Source organism: Sorghum bicolor, chromosome 5 (assembly GCF_000003195.3).
Source record: "Sorghum bicolor cultivar BTx623 chromosome 5, Sorghum_bicolor_NCBIv3, whole genome shotgun sequence".
NCBI lineage: Eukaryota > Viridiplantae > Streptophyta > Magnoliopsida > Poales > Poaceae > Sorghum > Sorghum bicolor.
In genome coordinates this window covers 69,909,957-69,932,066 of record NC_012874.2, presented here as the reverse complement: position 1 = coordinate 69,932,066, position 22,110 = coordinate 69,909,957, and the positions used below count along the sequence as shown (strand labels likewise).

At 42.4% G+C, this 22,110-nt stretch overlaps 2 protein-coding genes and 1 non-coding gene across 3 annotated transcripts; 2 read left to right on the top strand and 1 right to left on the bottom strand.

The window, feature by feature from the left end:
* Positions 3,580 to 10,795, top strand: LOC8082096 (uncharacterized protein DDB_G0286299). Its single transcript, XM_002451207.2, has 2 exons — positions 3,580 to 3,905; positions 8,991 to 10,795. The coding sequence occupies exons 1-2, from the start codon at positions 3,606 to 3,608 to the stop codon at positions 10,512 to 10,514; spliced, it is 1,824 nt and encodes a 607-aa protein (XP_002451252.2). The 5' UTR covers positions 3,580 to 3,605; the 3' UTR covers positions 10,515 to 10,795.
* On the bottom strand, positions 10,924 to 10,995 carry TRNAP-AGG. Its single transcript has one exon. It is a non-coding gene; the product is annotated as a tRNA-Pro (tRNA).
* On the top strand, positions 16,540 to 20,225 carry LOC8082095. Its single transcript, XM_021462178.1, has 7 exons — positions 16,540 to 16,785; positions 17,227 to 17,313; positions 17,441 to 17,686; positions 17,803 to 17,970; positions 18,823 to 18,876; positions 18,991 to 19,137; positions 19,848 to 20,225. Exons 1-7 carry the CDS (start codon positions 16,624 to 16,626, stop codon positions 20,223 to 20,225), a joined length of 1,242 nt encoding a protein of 413 aa, XP_021317853.1. The 5' UTR covers positions 16,540 to 16,623.

Genomic DNA, 22,110 nt, shown 5'->3' with positions numbered 1-22,110 from the left:
GTGGCAACGCACGGGCATGATCCTAGTTATAACTAAAATATGGCCGTGGCTGCGAACACATGGTTTTTACATAACCATTGTGGAGCACTCTTGTTGTGTGATGAGCGATTGTCAACATGCCAATATTTTGGTGGTTTGTTGGTTCGGTGGTTCTACTGATATTCTGGCACAGGGTTATGTGTCGAAACGGTGTCTCTTGGCTTCATGATGTGCAGGTGTTGAGTCTGGATGTGGTGGTAGCGGTCGGGTGAAGGTCAAGTGGGGCGTGCCGTGCTGACAGACCGGTTGCGGTGAAGGGCGGACGTGAGGCTTGGACTGACGGACCAGACGACCGGGTGGCCAGCTGCGGTGGCTGACACTTGAGACATCGATAAGCGCAAGTGTACACGGCGGGGGACGCGTACGGGCTACGCTACTCGCAGCGGGTTTCGCGGGTTTGGGCCTCAAAACCCGGGCGGAGGTCCCGATGCGGACTAATGGCACGTGGCGGCATCGGTGAGATTGCTTCGGAGCGAGGCTACCGGTGAGAAGGCGCCGTGGCCGTCGGATTTAGGTCATGTCGAGTTGGACTAGAATGACCCTGGAGCTAGCTAGTTCGCTCAAAAATATCTAAGGGCAAATAGGAAATGTAAAATAGTCTCTAAATAAGAGAGGGGGCTGCCCCAAACCAACTGTCTCTCTCTCATTTTTGTTTTTCATTTTAGACTTAGGTTTTCTTACCAACGCGAGCACGAGAGAGATCCTCAGACTGATCTGTGTATTGTTGTGTTTGGAACCTGTGATCTGATGGGAAGTGAGGCCCTTACCTCACGTTGCCCTCTGGGGTTCGTTTCCTGGTGTTGGGTGTTCTGAGTCTGCTGTTCGTGACTCTCGTTTCTTCCTGCTTCTTGCTTCTTCCATTTGTGGAGTTGTTTTGGTGGGTTTCGATTGATCCATGATGAGCTATGACATGTGCTGAGTTAATTCATTCAGTGAATCACTTCAATTTCACATGAGCTCATAGATCGATCCGATATTCGGTTTGAGGAGAAAAACTCGTTCTTTGTCCAATCAAAATATTTTCTGGAGTTTGGGTCAGTCTCAAACAATAATTTTTGGAGAATAGTTTCGTGGCCTGTTGAATCTCATTTATCCAAATTTTGGGAATGAATCGTTGAGTCCTTGTCCAGGTTTGTGGGATTTTTGGAGCCGCTTTCCTCTGCTCGTTGTTCTGTTCGTGAGCTGTTCTTGGGCACTCGTATACAGGCGTGCGTAGGGGCGCCCCTGGGTCCAGTGACAGCGGCACCAACACCGGCCCAGCTGCCGTGTGCGCTCACCAGAGCACCGCTCGTCCCTGGGAGATGGAGGTTCGTCCGCTCATCTGCGCTTGGTTTCTGCTCGTCGTCGTTTGTTTTTGAATCGCGAGCTCTGAAGACTACTGGAGTGGTTTCTCGTGCAGTCGATTTCTCTGCGTCCAGCAATCAGGACGAGCTGGCCTTGTGCCCAGGAAGGATGCTCAGTCCTGTGCAGCATGGAGCGCTCATCAGGGAGCAATTTGCCTAAGCCTGCTGATTATTCTTTCTGGTGTGCACGTGGTAGCAGCATGTGTGTATTTTTTACTTGATTTTGATTGGCCAAGTTTGCTTCTTGCTTGCGTGGTGGTGTTCAGCTCTCTTCAGTGTTATTTGCCTTGATTTTTCTGAGTTGCGTTCTGATTGGTGCTGTTCCTGTGTATTTCTTTTGGTCTGGTTCAGAAGCAGTTTTTAGGACCAGTAGTTTCATGGTTTCAGCTCGTTCTTATTTATTTATGTGCTTCCTGTCGTGACCGTTCTGCAGCAAGTTGGAGAGCAGTTCCTCCATTGTTGTGCTTGTGCCTTTTGGTATTTTTGCTCTGGTTCTGCTCGCCTTGATTTCTCAGCAGTGTGTGCTTAGTGCTTTACTTTGAAAAGGCCAGTCAAGACTTCGGCTTTGGAATTCTAGTGGATATTGTGTATGCTCTTATTTTCTGCAGGTGTGGTTAGTGTTGCAGCTGATTGGTAGGCCGTGCACCATCGAGTGCTGAGCAAATCCAATTCAGTGATTTGTTTTGCAGGGATCCAGTTCTCGCTGGTAAAATAGAGTGCTCCATTTTTAAGCTGTTACTCTGTCCGTTTTTTTTCTTGGCGATTTTCTAATGAATTTTCTCTGGCTCTGATTTTCCGTTTTGCGCACAACTTGGTCCTTTGGATTTCGATTTGTATTTTGTCTCTTGCATTGAGTATCTATAGTCCTAAAGAATCTCTCTAGGTACTTCTGCCACCAGTTGGCGTGAGTATTCTAGATTTGGAGTTGTTGCGCGTTTGGTGGTGAACTAGGGACAGTGGCCAAATATTTTCGAGAGAAAATTTGAGACTCCCACTCACCCCTCTCTGGTCGCCGTTTTCGGTCCTTCAGTGGCACTGCACGTTCATCGTTGCATTGGCAACCATATCGCGATCCATCCATATATCGCATCTCCGACGAAAAATCACCCGCTAGCTAGGCGGCATTGAGACCCATGAACGGCGGCGGCGGCAGCTGCACTGGAGCTCCTGCACTACCACCGCAGGGAGCGGCGGCGGCGGCGGCTACCAACAGTAGTAGTAACCTGGTGATGTCGTCGTCCTGGACGACGACGACGAGGAAGACGACGAAGAGGCCACCAACCATAGATGAGAGTGAGACGAGCTCGAGGGAGGCGAAGAAACAGCGGCGCCACCATCGGCATGTGGTGGTCCTAGGGAAGAGGAAGTACGAGGACGACGAGTCGGATGTGGAGTGTGGGTGCAGAGAGAACGACAAGATGTTCAAGTGCAACTACTGGGAGGACCCTGCCTTCGCCAAGGAGCTGCAGCGCGCGTAGCCGCGCTCGACAACCAAACCGAGCGCCTCCTCATGCTCCTCGAGTCCGCCGGCCGCCGGAGCCTCCGCCGATCCACCCGTCATCCTCAGCAGCAGCCGCCGCCCGGATCGATATCGCCGATTCGACGACAACCTTGATTATTGGTAGCCGATCCGATTCTTCTCTTTGTTTTATTTGCTTCCTTTTTAACTGTTTTATTAGTATCTATTTTCTTTTATCTATTCTATTGAGTATATATCAGTGTGTTGTGTTGTAACGGGAGGAATAAGAAAGGAGACTGTAATATTATTTGTGTTTTGCAACCGTAACTAGAAAACAATGTATTGAGTCTTGAGTATGATGATGTTTGCAATATTCTGTTGGTATGTGTCACTATTATTTATATGAATGTTAATGAAGTAGTCACAATTAGCACTGAAGCACACGTAGTACTTCGATTTTTCTATGTGAAATATTGAAGCAACAACTTTTTTTTTACCATAATAACCGTGCTCATTAAGACTATATTATACTCTTATAAGATAGTCTTTATTCCTTCTAAAAGCGTGTGTTAGTTAATGGCTGCCATTGCCCCATGCTTTCCCGGGAAAATCCAAAAGCAGCATGCCCTCTCCCATCTCCCTCCAAATGCGGCCAATCGCTGCCTTTCCCTCTGGATTCAAATATCCCTCCTCTCGCTTCCAACCTCTCCCGTCCACACCTTTAATTTGCCACCACCCTCCTTCGTTCCTTCCAAGGGCCGGCCATGATGAGGGCGCCTCTCCTCTCCTTCGTCCTCGTCCTCGGCGTCGCCGCCGCCGTGCCCCTAGTCCCGGTGGTGTGCACCTCGCGGTCCGAGAGCAAGGGTGACGGAGCAGCTACCGCCGCCGGCGAGCAACCTGGCTCTGTCAAGCCCTTGTCCTTCTACGAATATGGACCACCGGAGAAGGCTACTGACAAGGCCATGGAGCAGATCGTTGACGCGCAAGCCACGCCGGCGGTGACCGCCGACACCGACCAGAAGTCCAATGCAGAAGCTGACACGGCCACAGCCTCGGCTACGGAGGTAAAGAAAGAGAAATCTGCATATCCTAACTAGAAGGTGTAGAGAAGGCAGAAAAATGAGAAGTCTGATGACTCTGGTAAATGAGATATTTTACAAAGCTGGCTGGCGTGATCATCAGTGAAATAGTGGATATGAGAGAGGATGGGAGGATTGATGAAACGTTGGAATCATGAGCGTGTAAGCTAGAGGAGGTCTCGGTGAAATAAGGTGGGGCGCTTTGCTATGTAACTGAATACCTCATGTACTCACTGTTAATCATATATTGTAAATAAAAGGTGACTAATAGATACGAAGAGGATTGATTATGCTGTCCCATGTTGGTTTTGGACAAGGACGTCCCGACTTTGCTTCCTAGTTATTTGAACAGGACCGGACCGGCGGTCGGACCGCTAAAAGACCGAACCAGAGCCTAAACCGGTTCGGTTCACTTAAAAGACCGTCCGTATAATTGAACCGCTAAAAACCGGTTGAACCGGGCGGTTTTTTAACGAACCGACGAACTGGACGGTTCCATGCGAACCGGACGGTTTCTGTTGGTTGTCTACGTGTAGCACTGCAGCATGCTTCTGATTGGTTGGTGGGTGGCGTGTGTGCAACTGTGCATGCATCTGCTGTGGGTGGGCCCCGCCAGCCTCTGCTTGGCTGCTACCGCCGGTGGTGGTTCACGCTATATTTGAATTTTGGACGTGTTGACGTCAGCGCCTTTAAAGTTTTATTTAAATTTAAAAAATGTATAGCTTTGTGATACCAACTCCAAATTAGACAAATAATATATTCATTTTAATTATCTCAAAGAGCTCTTCACAATAATACAATTTATTTTAGCATTTTAAGATTGGTTTGCAGTGGTGAATATTTGAAATAGTATTTATGTCCTTTTTGCACCAATTCGCAAGTGCTCCATCATATGTTTTTATATATCTTATAAAACAACTACAACGCACTAAAACTTATGGAGCTTGTATGTTTTGAATTTAAGAACATGGGATTCTATATATGTATTTGCATATGTATGAACAATTAAATTGTGTTATTTACCATTTATTAATTATTAATTATAGCATACATATTTATACCGGTTCAATATATTTGTGACCGGCTCAACTTAACCGGTCTAAAACAATTGAACCGGCGGTTCAACCGGTTCAAAACGGTTAGACCAGTGAACCAATGAACCGACGACCTCGCCGGTTCAATCTCCGGTCCGATCCTAATAACTATGCTTTGCTTGTTAGGTTCTGGTATAATAAAAAAAAAGACGCTAGCCCAACATCACATCATTTCGTAGCAGGACAGGACATGGGCCAATTTTACATGGACCAGGCTAGGCCCAAGTAAGCCACGAGTGCCATTTAATTCGATCATTTGCGTCAACAGCTTAAGGAGGTGTTCGGTTCCCACCCGCTGTAGTCTATATCACGTCGCATATTTGGATACTAATTTGAGGAACTAAATATAGCCTAATTATAAAACTAATTGTATAAATTGTGAATAATTTTTTACATGAATTCATTAAGCGTAATTAGACCATGAATATGGAGAAAACATGTGCTAATGATGGATTAATTAAGCTTAATAATAGATTCATCTACCAAATTAGTTATGGTTTTCTATAATTAGTCTTATTAGTATACGAACATCTATGCGACACTCAATGTGATACCCGATATGACACCTATAGCATCTCCTAAATTTTAGTCCTTGTTGTCTTGTTCGCTTGAGTTTATCAGCCAAATCTGCCAACCATTTAGCAGTGTTTTTCTCTCACAACGAATCAGCCAGCAGTACTTTCAGTGTCTCAAAAAGACCGTTATTTACTTTGACCAATCACGTTTGACCGCTTATCTTATTCAAAAATTTTGTGTGCAAATTCTAAAATAGATAAATCATTTTTAAAGTACCTCTAATGATCAAATAAATCATATCAAAATAGATGATATTTATACAAAAAGTTGTCATAAGATGAATGATTAAACAAGATGTAAGTCAACAACAACGGTCTTTTTGAGACAGAGGGAGTACTTGTTTTCTTGAGACTAATGGACATGCACGTGGCACCTGCACGTGTCTATTAGAAAGATTTATTCACACTCAATCAAGCAAACATCATGCAAACTATCTTACAAGGACGTGCAATACACACACGTGTCTATTTAAAAATATATATTTATCCATAAGAGAGAAATAACAATACTTTTAAGAATAGACTTTTTATTGCCATTGAGTGCAATTTGTGTCTCAAACATATTGTAGTACAATTGCCAATGACATAGCATCTAAGAAAATTATATCTAGAGCAACATATTGTTTCAGGAATTAATAATCTCCAAAGAAACAATGGGACTTACTCAAGTGTCTACCAACCAATTAACCAGAAAACTTAGTAAACACTATAATTTCCTAAGTCAAGTGGCCTAAGCACAAGTTTGATCAAACTTGGCCATGGGACATTGTATCATAAAATAGTTTGGAATTAAAAGTACGGCCACATAAAGAAATTTACCTGTTTCGATTCGAACTACCACTTTCTAGTATCACACAAGAAATCCTGCCCCGTGTACTACCAGCAGTAGTGTCTACCCCGATAGCCAGTCATCCTCGCATGTTTCACTTCAGGTTGCTGCCAATCCACCAAGTAAATATACAAAAAAAATTATATTAACAAAATTTGTGACCTAAAATATTTGATTGTCTGAAGGCTCACTCTTGTGTCTGTACCTGATTCACAAGGTGCACCGCAGGCACATTTACTTGTTGTCCTTGAGCTTTTTGTCATAAATGCTTTTGATGAGCAACATAGCTATGATATCTAGTCTTCCTCGTACCATTTTCAAGGAAAGCAATTGTGTTCTTGCTCTTTGGTTACTGAAGCACATATTGAGCTGACCGGCCTTCTCCTTACGGACAAGCTTCTTCCTAGTCGGACCCTCTTACGTCTTGTTTGGATCCACTCATGTATCCACCTTAATCCACATGTGTTGGAGTGACTTAGGGTTATCCATCTCAATTTATGTGTATTAGAGTGGATTGTATTAAAAATTCAGTTTAGTTTCCACCTCAATCTACTCAAACACACATAGATTGATGTAGATATATTAGTGGATCCAACACCCATAAATTTACTAAGAAGGGCCATAGGTGAGGAGCGATTTGATGGCTAAAAAACCAAATGCACCAAGGGGAAGGACAAGGAGGTGCATACAAAATTGGTGGGACCATATACACCTGGTGCATACCAAATTAGTGGTACTAGCACAAAAAAATCATTATTTTTTTTGAACTTTTCATGCTATTAAGGGTAAAATGATAAATTTATATTAGAAGGATATTATTTTGAGTACTATAGTTGTGGCGGACGATTGAAGTAGTATAGTTGGATAAATATCTTCTTCCGGCCAACATAGTTCATTCCAGCTCAAACACACGATGCTCATGGCGACAGCTCCACCCACACCTACCCTTGGAATTTTCTCTGCACATGGCTACTGCTCCGACGTGCCTGTGGCTGCAGCAACGTGTGAGGGCGAGGGTAGGGTGGTGGCAGTGGTGGTGGCGAGGTCATGCAGACCCCTCCTCACTAGTCTCCAGCGAATGGTGGGACCACATAGATCCAACGATGATGGTGCAGGATGCAAGATCTAGGCTGCTGAGCACAAGACAGACTCCACACCTTCTCTCATAGAGCATTGTGGCCTCAGCGTCCATCTTGATTGGTTCCCTGGCAGATCTAGCAAAAGGGGTGCATGGATCTAGCGCACACGTGCTGATTGAATATCCTCGCGTTGGACGCCAATGAGGAGGACACATAGGTGGAGCTACTGCACCATGTGATGGACCTTGATCTTGGCTAGCTATTCGACGGATCCGGCGCTAGTGAGGGTTGCATCCTCGGTCTTTTGGTTAAGTTCCTTGCTATAATGTTAAATATGCGAGAATCATGAATCAACTCTGATGAACTAAGGTTATATGGTTGTAACATGTAACTAAGGTTTGGGCACAATAGGAAGGGAAGACAAGGGGGATGGAGCTAGGGTTCAGGAGGTATACCTAGTGATCGCCGATGTGGTTGTTGGAGGAAGGCAGGTGGGCACACGTAGCGTCAATAAAGCTAGGCCAAGTCTTTCAGATTTTTGACTTCGTCGTTCCTGACGGCATTGTTGGCCATGGTTGTGTAGATGCCAAAAGCTAGGATGGGCCTTCAACACCACCATTGTATGGGAGGTGTACGTCAGCGATAGGGGCGAGGGCATGGCGGCGGCTATGAGGGCATGGTGATGGTAAACCCTTCGTGCAGGATGACCGGGCGGGTGACCGGCCCCTTCGCGGGGTGTGGGGGTGAGGGACAGAGGGCTATACAATTACCATACAACCCTTAAACAAATAAATTAATTATGGCGAATATTTTACACGATCAGACGGTAAGAATAAATCAGAGACAAGGTGGTACCAACCTACCAGGAGGTTCTGCGCCCAACCACCATAAAATTTAGCTATATCTGATATTTACTAAATTATATCTTGATGAGTCAAATTTGAGTGTCAACAGTATGCCTTTTTGCTGTGGCAACAGGTGTGGTGGACAGCTCATCATTACCCACCCAAACAATAAAAACTGCAACTAGGCCTATTTTTCCTCTCGTACATTTCCTCGCATGTCGCCTGCTGCCTCTGCTATTCTCAGGGTAAACGCGTGATTCCAAAGGCCTATGTTAGTTACAGGTTAATGGCTGCCGTTGCCTCATGCTTTCCCGGGAAAATCCAAGACTAGCATGCCCTCCTGTCTCCCGCCAAATACGGCCAATCGTTGGCTTTCCCTCCGGATTCAAATATCCCTCCTCCCTTCAGGACCTCCCGTCGAAACTTTTGGCCACCACCGTCTCCACCCTCTTTCCAAGGGCCACGATGAGGGTGCCTCTCCTCCCCTTCGTCCTCATCGTTGCCGTCGTCGCCACCACCGTGTCCCTGGTCCCGGCGGTGTGCAACGGTCAAGAAGCTGCTACCGCCGGCGAGGAACATGGAGGCTCTATCAAGCCCTTGTCCCTCGACGGATATGGACCACTGGAGAAGGCTGCCAAGAAGCCCAAGGAGCAGACCTTGAACGCGCAAGCTTCGCCGGCGGTGCCCGCCGACACCTATGATCAGAAACCTGACAAATATGTTGCGTCGTCTCTAGTTCCTGCTAAGGAGGAGGAGGAAACTCCTGCGGAGGTAAAGAAGGAAAAAAAGGAGAAGTCGGATTATTTGGATGAATCTACATCATCCAAGAAGGAAAAGAAGGAGAAATCTGATGATTCTGATGTATCTACATCTTCCAAGAAGAAAAAGAAGAAGGCCAAGACTGACGATTCTGACGAAGATGCATCTCTTACTAAGAAGGAAAAGAAAGAGAAGAAACACAAGAAGCACAAATCCGATGATGATGATTTGGACAGTACATCTCCCAAGAAACACAAGAAGGAGAAATCCATTGATTCGGATGCATCTTCATATCTTCAGAAGGAAGAGGAGAAATCCGGCGGCGATTCGGACGAAGCCACGTCTCTTAAAAAGCACAAGAAGGAGAAGAAAAACAAGAAGAAGAAGGAGGAGAAATCCGGTGAGAACGCCGACGAGGACGACGCTGCGCCAGTCGACGTCTCCACGGACGGGCAATATGTGTCTCCCTCTTCCAAGGAGGAGAAATCCGACGAGGATGACGCCATGCCGGTCGACGTCTCCACCACCACCGGCCAATACGTGTCTTCTCCGAAGTCCAAGGGAGGAGAGCGTCAGGTCTCCACCCCTACGGATGCATACACGTCTCCCGACGAGCTTCCTCCGGCGGCCAAGAGCTCCACCACCTCCGATGCATACGCACCTCCAAAGCAACAGGTCGTCAGCAGCAGCAGCAGCAGCAGCCAGCCCATAGCCGGTGGTTCTCCCGACGAGCTTCCGCCGGCGGCCAAGAGCTCCGCCACCGCCGACCCGTACTTATCTTCAAAGCATCAGGTCGTCAGCAGCCAGCCCATGGCCGGTGGCGCTCCCGACGAGGTTCCGCCGAACGTGGCCGCCAACGGGCAGCCGAACTTGCCGGCGGCGGGGAATAAGCCGAAGCTGTCGATGGGGACGTTATCGGGGATGATCAAGAAGCCGATCGCCAAGTTCCTGAGCCCGGTGATCAAGAGCGTGTGCGCCAAGACGGAGTACCCGGTGGACTGCGAGGCGTCGATCGGCGGGCTCCCCGGGGCGGCGTCGGCGGCGGCGACGGACAGCGTGGGCGTGCTGAAGCTGGCCATGGAGGCGGTGCGGCAGAAGGTGATCGTGGCGATGAACGCGGCGACGGACCGGATGAACGCGCCGGGCGTGGACGGGACGACCAAGGACGCGCTGGACTCGTGCACGTCGTCGTACAGCGACATCAAGACGAGCTTGGACTCGGTGGACGACGCGCTCAAGCGCGGCGACGTCGACACGGCGCACACCAACCTCGACTCGGTGGAGACGGACCTCACCACCTGCGACGACGGCTTCCAGGAGCACGGCATCCCGTCGGTGATGACCGACCATGACCAGGAGCTCCAGAAGCTCGCCAGCAACCTCCTCTCCATCGGCGCCGCCATCCATCGCTAGAAAGGGATCGGAGAAGGGATCAGAAGGGAGGAGGTGGCCGTGTGCAGGCGTGCGTTCATGCATGCTTGCATTGCGTTTTCATCTCAAGAATGAATTTTCGGTTGTAAAATCTGTAACCGAGGAAGAAAAACACCTCGATTAACCATGCATAGCTGCTATGATTCTGTGATTCGACGAGACGATGTTAATTAATCTGCAGCTTTCACTATGTATAACAGTATATATGATTGTGTGAATGTTTCGGAAAAAAACTAGTAGTATATAATATTTGTGAATTGTCATGTTGTAGCCTTGATACTACACTCCCTCTAATTGTGCAGTGACTGTTCTCTGTTGCTGCGATAAGGAATTGAAAAAAGAAAATAAAAAAAATAGCAAAACAAAGTTAACAACAACATAGCAAAAAATAGGGGCATTCCGAGAATTGAACTCGGGACCTCTCGCACCCTAAGCGAGAATCATACCACTAGACCAAATGCCCTTTGTTGTTTTATTTAACTCGAGATATGATTAATATATTTATGATATAACTACTACATAAAGGCAATTCTAGAGGCAGATTTTTCGATTTAGGGCTTGTTTGGTTCCCTTTGCTAAATTTTAGCTAGCTAAAATTATTTTAGCTACTCTTAGGTGAGTAATGAAATTAAACTATTTTAGCTCTTTTTAGTCAATGTGTTTAGAACTTTAGCTACTAAAGTGACTAAAGTTTAGCTAGCTAAAATTTAGCAAGGGAAACCAAACATGGCCTTATAGCCAACCATATTTATCAAATGGTTTTTTTAATGAATCATTTGTAGGGACGGTCTTCCAGGTTACCTATATAAATCGATAAGAAAACGAAGCAAAAGTTATTAACTTGTCTGCCTTTATATACCTAAAAAAAATATTATCTGCCTTTATAAATAGCATTTATAGAGGTGGTCTTAAAAAACCACCTTATAAATGTTTTATAAATGCACCTTATAAATGTTTTGCATAATTTGTTTTGCACTGTTCATCCAAATTTTAAATATTTCTCCGTTACTGCTCATTGTTTTTCACTACCGTTCACCTGTGTTTGTACTGTTCGCTTGCAATTTCACTGTTCTTTGTATGACCCATGTGCCTACACACCTTTACATGTCCGTGCTGCAGGCATTTACTCTGTTTCTTCTATCTAAACAATATAAGACAAAAAAAATGAAATATCGTAATTGATAGAAACAATGTTAAATATCTATGTCAATGAAGTGGCCAAATTCTAGACCGTCAGTAATATTTAAAAAACACTGTGTTCTATAAATATAGGATGCATTGTTGACTATATATAGTACACTAAAGAAAACTTTGTGAAATGAACAATTTTCTTGTATGTGTAAAAATTCATGATATATCTTTTTTTCGAACTGAAGTACAGCAGTAGTAGATACTTGTTGGAACCCTGCACGCATGCATGTACCTCTATGAGCATATCGGACGATTGAGTTAGTAGATTTTGGGACTAACGAAGTCGCCTTATGCATTTCACTATTGGCGGGCATTGTTGCCTACTACTAGGAAGAATTGAACTCATGACCTCTCACACAGTAAGCATGAATTGTACCACTAGAAGAAAAAGATCATCTTTTAAGCACACCATTCCGATAGACATAGCAGTGATACTTTTTTTCTGTATTAGGACAACCATATTTTAAGCACACAAAACGGATGAATATAGCAGTAGTGACAGTTTTTATGCAAGAAGGGTCACACTTTATGGATCCAAAACAATAAATTTGCATCTATAAATTAGTTAGTGTACCTTCTCAAGTGGACCACAGATGCCAGACATGCCAGGGTTAATTAAACAAACAAAAATCATAAACAAATTAACTTAACTGGTGGATATACAAAATTTGAACAATCAACAATATTAAAATTAAAGAATGAAAACTTAGATTTATGAGGTCATAACTGCAATAACAGCCGCCGTAGTTGAATCTAAGGTTTCAACTAAATGTGTGTTGAACATACATAGAGCTGCCATGCAAAGAAAAAACACAATGAGTGTGGATGGAAAATATATAAAACAGTAATTGATAAGTTTATCATAGTTTGATTCAGACTACCTAAAATCTACGATGTCTATTGCTCGAAAAATGAACAAAAAACATTCGATTCAATATAATTAATTTCTATTAGTTAGAGGCATTACATATAACTGGCCTGTGCGAGAGCATAGATTGATGGACTAGTGTATTCTGAAAAAATAAAAGAAAATGTTTAGGTTTTAGACATTCGACGTCACAATTCGCTCGAAACCATCTCAATTTTTTACCACGCCCTACATATGGGATAACATGACATCTTGACAAGTCTCGTGATTTTTGGACTTCATATGGATTTTATATATAATTTAAAAATACTTTTCCGGCAAATGGCTCGTCATGATACGCGAAGAAGATGCGCGAAATTTGATGCGAGTTCGTGGATAGAGACTGAACATACACCAAATACCATGAATAACATTGTTTGAAATACTATATTGCATTATTCCATGCACCTGCAGTTCATATTTGAAATATTCGAAAAAAATCAACGAATCAAAATAAATTAATAAATACAAAAAAGTCAAAATTGGTTTAAATTTTAAAATTGAGTTTGAAACAATGTATTATATTACCAAAAAGATAGGCTCAAAAAACAAAAAAAAAACAAAAAATATTTGTCGTGGGTCTAGCCTGGCCTACGACAAAGGGATCTTTACCGAGGACCAGGCCTTGGACCCTCCGCAAAGGGGTCTTTGCCGAGGGTCTGGCCTCGAGCCCTCGGCAAAGATTATTTATAAAAAAATAAAAAATTTGGCCCAAAAACTGGTTGCAAAAAAAAATTTGCCGAGGGCCTATCAGCTAGACCTCGACAAAGCCTGACGGGAGTGGCCGCTTTGACTCAACGGGCCTAATTTGCCGAGGACATCTTTGCCAAAGGCTTCTGAGGCTGGATCTCGGCAAAGAGTATCTGTGCCAAGTGTCCGGAATTTGGCCCTCAGCAAAACCTCGGACCCTCGACAAAATATTCGTTTGCAGTAGTGATATAACGTAAATGCATTTTTGCAGGGCGATTGCACGGCCGTGTCGTCTAGGTCAATATATACCACATGATTACAATACGCCAGCTATTGCCGCATCGCAGTTAACAGGCATAAATCATTGGACATTGTGGCTGCAGGAAAAGACGGAGACTCGCATGTGTTGCTGCCTGCATTGGATCTCTTAACAAATTGTATGTCAATTAATTATACCGACCAACCGATTGGTATGGCTAATAACTAGTAAGAGTGATTTAATTAATTAACTGCTAACAATGCCATTTGTCAACTCTAGGAATCAATCCATTTGCTCGATCGTTCACATGCTGCCTAGACCTAGGAGTTTAAGTCGAGATGCTCAGCTGAGCTAGCTGTCATATTTTTCTAAATAGCAGTGAGCAGAAGGATCAGGCTATATGCGGGATTCTACAGGTTTATCGTTTTTATTAGGGTAATGCTAAGTTTAACCTCATCATTTTAGGACCTTCGTTTGACTGAAAAGTTATGACTAAAAGTACTATTTAAGAATTTATTATAAGAGAAAAATAATACTGAATGACTTGCAGATAAGCTCAAGTGAATAGGCTCAGCATACAGTAGGTTCCGGCTAACGATGAGCTGAACATGGCCATCAATGAAGATTATTGTCGCAACGCAGTTAACAAATCGCCATGAGTCCAGGACTAAGACATGAACTTAGTGCCTGGATGAGCTAGGACGTAAGAGTGGAGGTAAGCCGTCTAAATTAGCTAGGACCTATTTGCGTGGTAAAAGCCCCTTTTATCCTTGGTGTATGTGCGTCTGCCATTTTGGTATTTTCTCAATCCATTAGCTACTTTTGTCTCTCTCAATCAACTATAATAAATAAGCTAAAGCAACTAACGGTGTGGTTGGCAAACTTTAGTCAATCTTTAGCTGCACTGCTAACAATTGGACTCATTGTATCCAATCAGCCTCTCACCCCCAATCATGTACCTGTACGACTTCATATACAAGCAAAGACGACAACTGGCATAAATCATAAGACGGTGTCGAATGAAAGATCTCGGCTCACTTTACAAATTTAATGTCAACTTTGCAACCAATTGTTCGGTATGGCTTGCAGTAGTTTTTGTCAACTCTAGAGATCAATCATATCCTGTAGTGCATGCTGCTACCAGGCTTAACGTTGTCGTCAGGGTTATGCAAACCTCGGATCTATGTACTCTTTTGCAAAAGAGGTTCACTAAAAAGTGGTGGAGACCAAGGCCTTGTTTAGTTCACCCCCAAAACCAAAAACTTATCAAGATTCTCCGTCACATCGAATCTTGCGGCACATACATGAAGCATTAAATATAGATGAAAATAAAAACTAATTACATAGTTTGCCTGTAAATCGCGAGACAAATCTTTTAAGCCTAGTTACTCTATGATTGGACAATGTTTGTCAAATAGAAACGAAAATGCTACAGTGTCAAAATCTAAAAAGTTTTGGATCTAAACAAGGCCAAAGATAAATTGGGACATGAGGAATACTTTTTAGAAATTTTTATCCAGAAAAATATTCGGACTGTGGGACATATATCTCGAGGCTTCCCAAATATTTCAGAAAAAACTCCCAAAGATAATAAACTAGGACATCAGGAACAAAATAGAAGAGCTCGTGAAAAAGTTTCTAGGAGCTTCCAACAAATTTATTCACTATAACAGTGGCGTAGCTAGGGTCTAGAGCAAGGGTGGATCATTTTAGATGTAAAACCATACTATATATGTGTCATTTTTATAATTTTAAAGAGCTTATTTACTATATTTTAAACTTAAACTAAATTTTAGGGTGGTCCATGGACCACCTTTCCACCTAGCTTGCTCCGCCTATAACTATAAGAACAAAATGAAAAAGAAGTCTAGAAAAGTCTACAATTTTTCTGATAAATATACACTAAACTTGTAGTCACATGTTATATGATTTCACACTTATAAGCTCCATATGCAAATTGAATTGAATTTTAAATTTGTTTTCTACAATTGAATAACATGTAAATAATTCATTTTGAAAGTTTTTAAGTTTTTTTGGATTAGTGTATTACCTACTTCCAAGAGATGAGCAAGGTGAATAGCGAAAAAATTATATCTGTCTAAGTTTCTAACATTAGAGAGGTTTATACATGGATGTTTGTGTGCAATGTTCTCTTTTCTAATAAAAAGTTGTGCTGAAAATTTTGTTATGAGAAAAAAGATAATTAGTGAAAATGTTGTGCTAAAAATGCTCTGGTGAGAAGTTTCCATGATAGTAAGTTGGACAATAACAAATTTTGTTGAAAAAGTTGTGCTGAGAATCAAAGTTGTCACGATAAACTTGTCTGAAAAAATTATGCTAAGAAAGTTTCGACCTTTTTGTTTATGAGGCACACCATGATTAAAGATTTACCAGACAACCAAAAATAGCTTTACAAGATACAGATTTTGTTATAGAAAAGTGGACCACTGGATTTGTATTCAATTGTAATGATTTTGTTGATACACACATTTAGGCCATCTTTGGAACGCAGAAATTTCATAGGAGTTGTACAAGATTTTTTTTTTTGAGGGAAATTGTACAAGAATTTCATAGAAATAAGTTCATTCCACATGAAAAGCATAGGAAACAGTAAAGTTCCCAGTGCTCCAAAAGGGACCTTAATTAGCATAAGAGAAATTTTGTGCATGATTTCAAAAATGACAAGTTTTAGAAACTGTACGTTTTATCCAAAATGGAAAAGTGGCTAACTAGTCTGAAATTGACCTCTGATTACTGTCCTGGCGGCCGGCGTGCGTGATTAAAAGAAATACTGTTACATGTGAAGTGTATAAAATATACTCTCTGACACCCCAAAGATAGATTCCGATGCCCTTTGAAGAACTTTCTCATGTGAAGTGTATAAAAAACATACTCTAACAATCCCAAATACGCCGAAGCCAGGCTTTTGGAGACGTCTCCATGTAACCTTTTTAAAACGCTGGAACCCTCGCTCATCGGCCTCCTCCCTCTCAACACTCTCGTCCCGTCTGCTGCCTCCGTGCATATGCACTGTACGGAGCTCAATGGCAGCGACGCGAGCGTACTTGGTGGCCCTCGTGGTGGCTGGCGCGTTTCTCTTCTTGGAGGGTGCGGCGGCGGCAGCGGCAGGGACGTCGGTGCAGCGGCGGCAGCAGGTGCATAATCTCCTTCGGCGGCTCAACAAGCCTCATCTCGCAAGCTTTGAGGTACAGATATATCTTAGCACAACTGCTTGGCTCCTCTAGTCTCCTTGCCAAATATTTTTGGCTTGCTTTTGTTTGTAGGTGTGAGACCATATCAATTGTAGGATCCATGCATGGGCTAGCTTACTTCTATAGTGTATAGATACTTGCTATGAGGGGAAGAGATAGAATCACAGAGATGTAATAAATTTTGACCTAATATTTTACTTAAGTAGACTTAGCTAGAGATTAGTTGTGCTGACTATATTTTCAAACATAGCTGGTAGGCTAAGAGCTTTGGGCCATTATGAAAGATCCTGTGCTCATGACATGTGCTCATGGCCATCATGTGCTCATGACATGTGGGGTTTGATCCTGTTCATCGTGAGTCATGTGTGCTATTTTGCTTGCAATCTTCTCTGTTTTTCTACCTGGTTGCGACAACTGATTTTGAGAAATTAACAGAGCCCAGATGGAGATATCATAGACTGTGTAGACATCTACAAACAGCCTGCATTTGATCATCCCCTCCTCGAGAACCACACTATCCAGGTTCCTCTCTCTGCAGGAGCATTTCCCTTTTCGTTTTGCTGTTCGGTGCAGTGCCTCACACCATCACATATATATGTGCATGTACCATGACATCACCCAATGGTGCTCCTTCCTCACCTTTCATCAGATGCCGCCTTCTTACCACCCTAAAGGCTTGCATGGTGACTCCAAAGTGACAGCGCGTCCAATCACCCAAACATGGCATCAGAATGGCAAGTGCCCTGAGAACACCGTACCAATCCGAAGGATCAAGGAGGAGGATGTCCTGAGGGCCAATTCCATTGGGAGATATGGCAAGAAGATGCCCAGCAGCATCCCAAAACTCATTTCTGTCGATGACCCTGTCAAGCCCGGTGTGACGAGTGGCCACAAGGTACAAAATGTCATTCAAGAATCACCTTCAGATCATCAGTACTATTAGTATTCACCATTGATTGTTATTAGTGTTTCTGAAATTTCTCATTTGACTCTTGCTTTCTCATTGAGAAGTATGCCGTAGCTGCAGTGCCGGAGGGTAAGTACTATGGAACCAAAACCAACTTCAATTTGTGGCAACCAACAATTTCGAAGAACAAGGACTTCAGTTTGGCCCAACTCTGGATTAGTGGGGGGTCCTATAGCAACAACGACCTTAATACCATTGAAGTAGGATGGCAGGTAAGACCTTAAGGGGAAACTTTATTAAACCCATCTTCATAAAAGGTTCTACTAAGCTTCCTTTTCAGCCTACATGATTGTGTTGCTGAAAGAGCTAGAGCTTGAGTAGGATCAAGAGTAGGTTTTCATTCATGCAAACCTTTTTCTTTCATGATTACGTGAGTATGACTCAGTAGACACAATTATTATTGGAAACAATAGCAGTTGGATCTAATTTTGCTTCTAAAGTGCTCACATATGTCATTATGAATGAATCATCTATTGTACTCCTAAATTTCCATCCAAATTACCCATGCCATTATGAAAAATAATGTAAACCAACCCTCTAAATCTGTAGTTTTAATATATTTATCATGTTGAAAATTCTATAAAGTAACCGATAAAACTTTATTGAAATTACCGAACTTTGCAATATCAAAACAAATAATATAACCTAATAGTTAATGGAAAATATTTATAAAGTTTGTTACTTTGACTAAAATCATGATACACTTGGATCTAAAATGTTACATATTTACATTGATATGTTAATATAAGCACTCCACTTTTTGGAAATCAAATTATGAGTACGCACGTTGTTTTATTATCAAGGAAATTTGACACCACCAATACTGCGGTGAAGGCCAAATGTAGGTTTGTATCATTGTATTAACTAATAGAAAAGTGGAGTTTAGAATCTAGAATCCTTATTCTTAAGAAAATCTGAAAAGAGTTTCTGGAGTTAGAAATACAACAAGCTTAGGTTGCCAACCTTATAGATAGCTAAGATCACAGCATAATATAATCCAGCATCCTACATACTTGCTCTCTTTCATTGTTGCTAATGGCCATGTGCTCGCTATGAAATTGCAGGTTTATCCGTCGCTGTATAGAGATAGCAATACTAGAATCTTCATCTACTGGACTGTAAGAAAAACACAGTATTACTGTTTTTATTCATTAATTAGTATAGGCCCTTTTTATTAATCTAGGGAATGGCATAAAGAGACACTAATTTTCTATAGCTTCGGAATATTGTAGCGTGATGGATATCAAAGAACAGGCTGTTACAACCTAAACTGCCCAGGGTTTATCCAGACAAACAATCAGTTTGCAATCGGTGGCAGCATCTCCCCTGTCTCCAGTTATGGTGGCTCACAATTTGACATCGATATATTAATTTGGAAGGTAAAATACAAAAGCCTTACGAACATTCAAAATCAAAATCATGAATGGGCACATAAAATCTTTGCCAGCAGCTTCGTGTCCTTTCTTAATCTGCATTCAGACTTAAGCCCAGGCTATCAAATATAGTGGCTCTAGCCTATTTGTAGTCTCACTCATGCATGTTTCATATTTTTTGGCAAATACAACACTAATGAGTTAGCCTTTTGTGCAAGGGCTCTTTCAACATGATTCCTTAACTCTAGCCTTAGAAGATAGTCTATCTGTTTGAAGTTATAGTTTACTTTGGCATTGTAAGCAGTTAATCTTTTCTTTTAACTTTGACCAAGTTTATAAAAAATCACTGGCAACTAGTATTTCATTATACTCTCTATGAAATATGTTTTGATAGAACATTTATTTGAACTTATACATAGATGTTAATGTATTTTTATAATAAAATAGTAAAACAAAGAGAATTTGATTTAAATTGTTGCGTGATGGAATTACCATCTGCTGTCATATTTTGTTCTTCAGTTCCCCTTGCATAGTAGCAGGATCACATATACTGAACTGAATATGTTTGCGCTTCCACTCCCGTCGAAGAGCAATACCTTATGATATACATTGACTTTTGTGCATGCATAATTTTAGCATTTAAGGGATCTATAACAATGTTCTCTTACCATGCATAAACCTATTAGCTAAATTTCCTAGTAAATTGTGGGTTGCAGGACCCGAAGGGAGGCAATTGGTGGTTGCAAGTGGGAAGCTATGTTGTGGGCTATTGGCCATCGTCCATATTCTCCTACTTGGCAGACAGTGCCTCCTCCGTCATGTGGGGCGGCGAGGTGTACTCACCTAACCCTGTCCAAACTTCCACACAGATGGGTAGTGGACACTTCCCAGAGGAAGGTTTCGGCAAGGCCAGCTATATTAGGAACATACAAGTTTTGGGTTCGTCCAACATTCTCAAATCACCAGACAGTTTAGACTTGCTAAGTTCGCAATTCGGCTGCTATAATGTACAGAATGGTACTAACCGGAACTGGGGCACGTACATCTACTATGGGGGCCCCGGAAAGAACCCTAACTGCATTGGTAAAAATTGAATTGTTCTTTTAGAGCCCAAACATCTCCTTGACACAAGAGTAAATAGATACATGTGACTGATGAATTCATTTATAGATCATACAAATAAACAAAGAAAATCTTGGTAGCAAAACATTTTTTTTGTTTCCCCATTGGACAAATAGTCTTTTTTTTTTCTTTTGGAAGAAGGGCATTGGGCAATTTTTCTTGCCAGCTGGAGCGTGTTATTCGTTCATTCACTGATTTCTTTCTTCTGTAAAATATCATTTCTTCCAACCAACGTTTGTCCTTTGTCTATGGAATAATATTTATTTCAAACTACAATAATTTTCCCCTACGGCCCTACCCCGTTGAATAATATTATTTGAAAGTTTAATGGTTGTGAACACACAGCTGTATTCAGGGTGGGCTTATGGTGGGAGTATGTAAATAGGCTCTTTGTCACCCCCATAGACTTACACATATTTCTTCCCCAGAACTTCCTCACATGATGAATCTGAAACAATTGAACTTGGTTCTGAAATTGTTGATGTGGTCTCCAATTTCCTTTGTTTTGTCATAGCACCAAGCTGATATTCTGTGTCTTAACTATAGGGATCGTGTTAGTGATCATGTGCTGAATGTTGAGTTGGATCAAATCAGGTAGTTTTCATCAGCAATTTTGTTGTTTTTTTTTCTTTGTCATGGTTCATTTTACCCAAGTATCCACCATGTGCTTTTTGACTCTCCAATATGCAAGTTTCCAGAAAACACCTGAATCCCAAATTCATATTGATTATTACCCAGAAAAATCATCACACTAAGGCGCGAGGGAGTGTGCCAGCGTGCGGCCAACTGTGGTTGGTGGCCTCCTACTATGCTGCCAAGGGCATCGGCAGATAGATGAGGTGAGGGTGTCGGTTGCGCAAGACAATGATAGGGAGACAAGGGCGGCCGAGGAAGCGTACAGGGACATGAGGGAGCGGGCAACGACAGTGGTCGAGATGCTGCGATGGCGTGGGCACAGGAAGGCAGAGGAGGCGCGGCGGCTTGTCAGTGGCGGCGGCCTACCTGGCGGCGAGGAGGGAGAGGGAGGGAGAAACAAAGAGTGCGAGAGGGAGAGAAAGAAAAAGACGCGATTTGTCTGGTTAGGTTAGCTATCTCAGCGTCAGGCTGGTAGCTCGAGAGCCACAGTCTTTAGCGTTGAGCTTGAAGCCACAGCTCAGAGCCAAGATGTGTGGCTCCAAACTACCAGCCACGTCATCTGTCGCTCAGCAGTTTTCATGTAATTACAACCACGTAGAGTACATAAATACACATTGGACAAATAGTTTTTTTTTCTTCCTTCGTTCATTCACTGACTTAGCATTTTATTTCTTGTGTAAAATAATATTTTCTTCCAACCTATCCTTTCTCTGATCTATGGAATAATATCTATCCCTACTACTAAATTGTAAAAATTTCAGTCTGCCAAAATTTTTCTGTCGCTCCCTTCGGTCCTTGACCCCGAGTTGGCCCGCCCGCTCGTCCGTCCGAATCTCCATCCCGGTGCCTTCAACGCTGGCACTGAGGAAAAAACAATAAAAGTTTTTCTAGAGTTCCCAATACAAAATTTTCTTTATATATTACACCACATTGAAAATAAATAAAGTATAGGGTTCTGGATGCAAAATGTTTATCGTATTAGTTTACTTTCTTTTATTATTTAAATCAGCTGAAAACTGATAAATACAAAGTAATTCATAGAAAAATCTAAAAATTACAAAACAAATTTTATTCAGCTCCACATATGTAGATCCATGCAGTAAATAAAAAATATCACAAATTTTAATATATTTCTTTTGCTGGAGATGCTTGTCTATGCTTTTTAGTATAAAATTGATCGGCTGAAAATTGATAAATGCATAGTAAATCATAGAAATATCT

Bases quoted from the DNA above. Each gene is read 5' to 3' on its own strand.
- LOC8082096 (XM_002451207.2), top strand. From the start codon at position 3,606: ATGATGAGGGCGCCTCTCCTCTCCTTCGTCCTCGTCCTCGGCGTCGCC. The intron at 3,906-8,990 runs GTAAAGAAAGAG...AAGAAGCCCAAG, and splicing joins CCACAGCCTCGGCTACGGAG to GAGCAGACCTTGAACGCGCA.
- LOC8082095 (XM_021462178.1), top strand. From the start codon at position 16,624: ATGGCAGCGACGCGAGCGTACTTGGTGGCCCTCGTGGTGGCTGGCGCG. The intron at 17,314-17,440 runs GTTCCTCTCTCT...ACCTTTCATCAG, and splicing joins TCGAGAACCACACTATCCAG to ATGCCGCCTTCTTACCACCC. The intron at 18,877-18,990 runs GTAAGAAAAACA...GGAATATTGTAG, and splicing joins GAATCTTCATCTACTGGACT to CGTGATGGATATCAAAGAAC.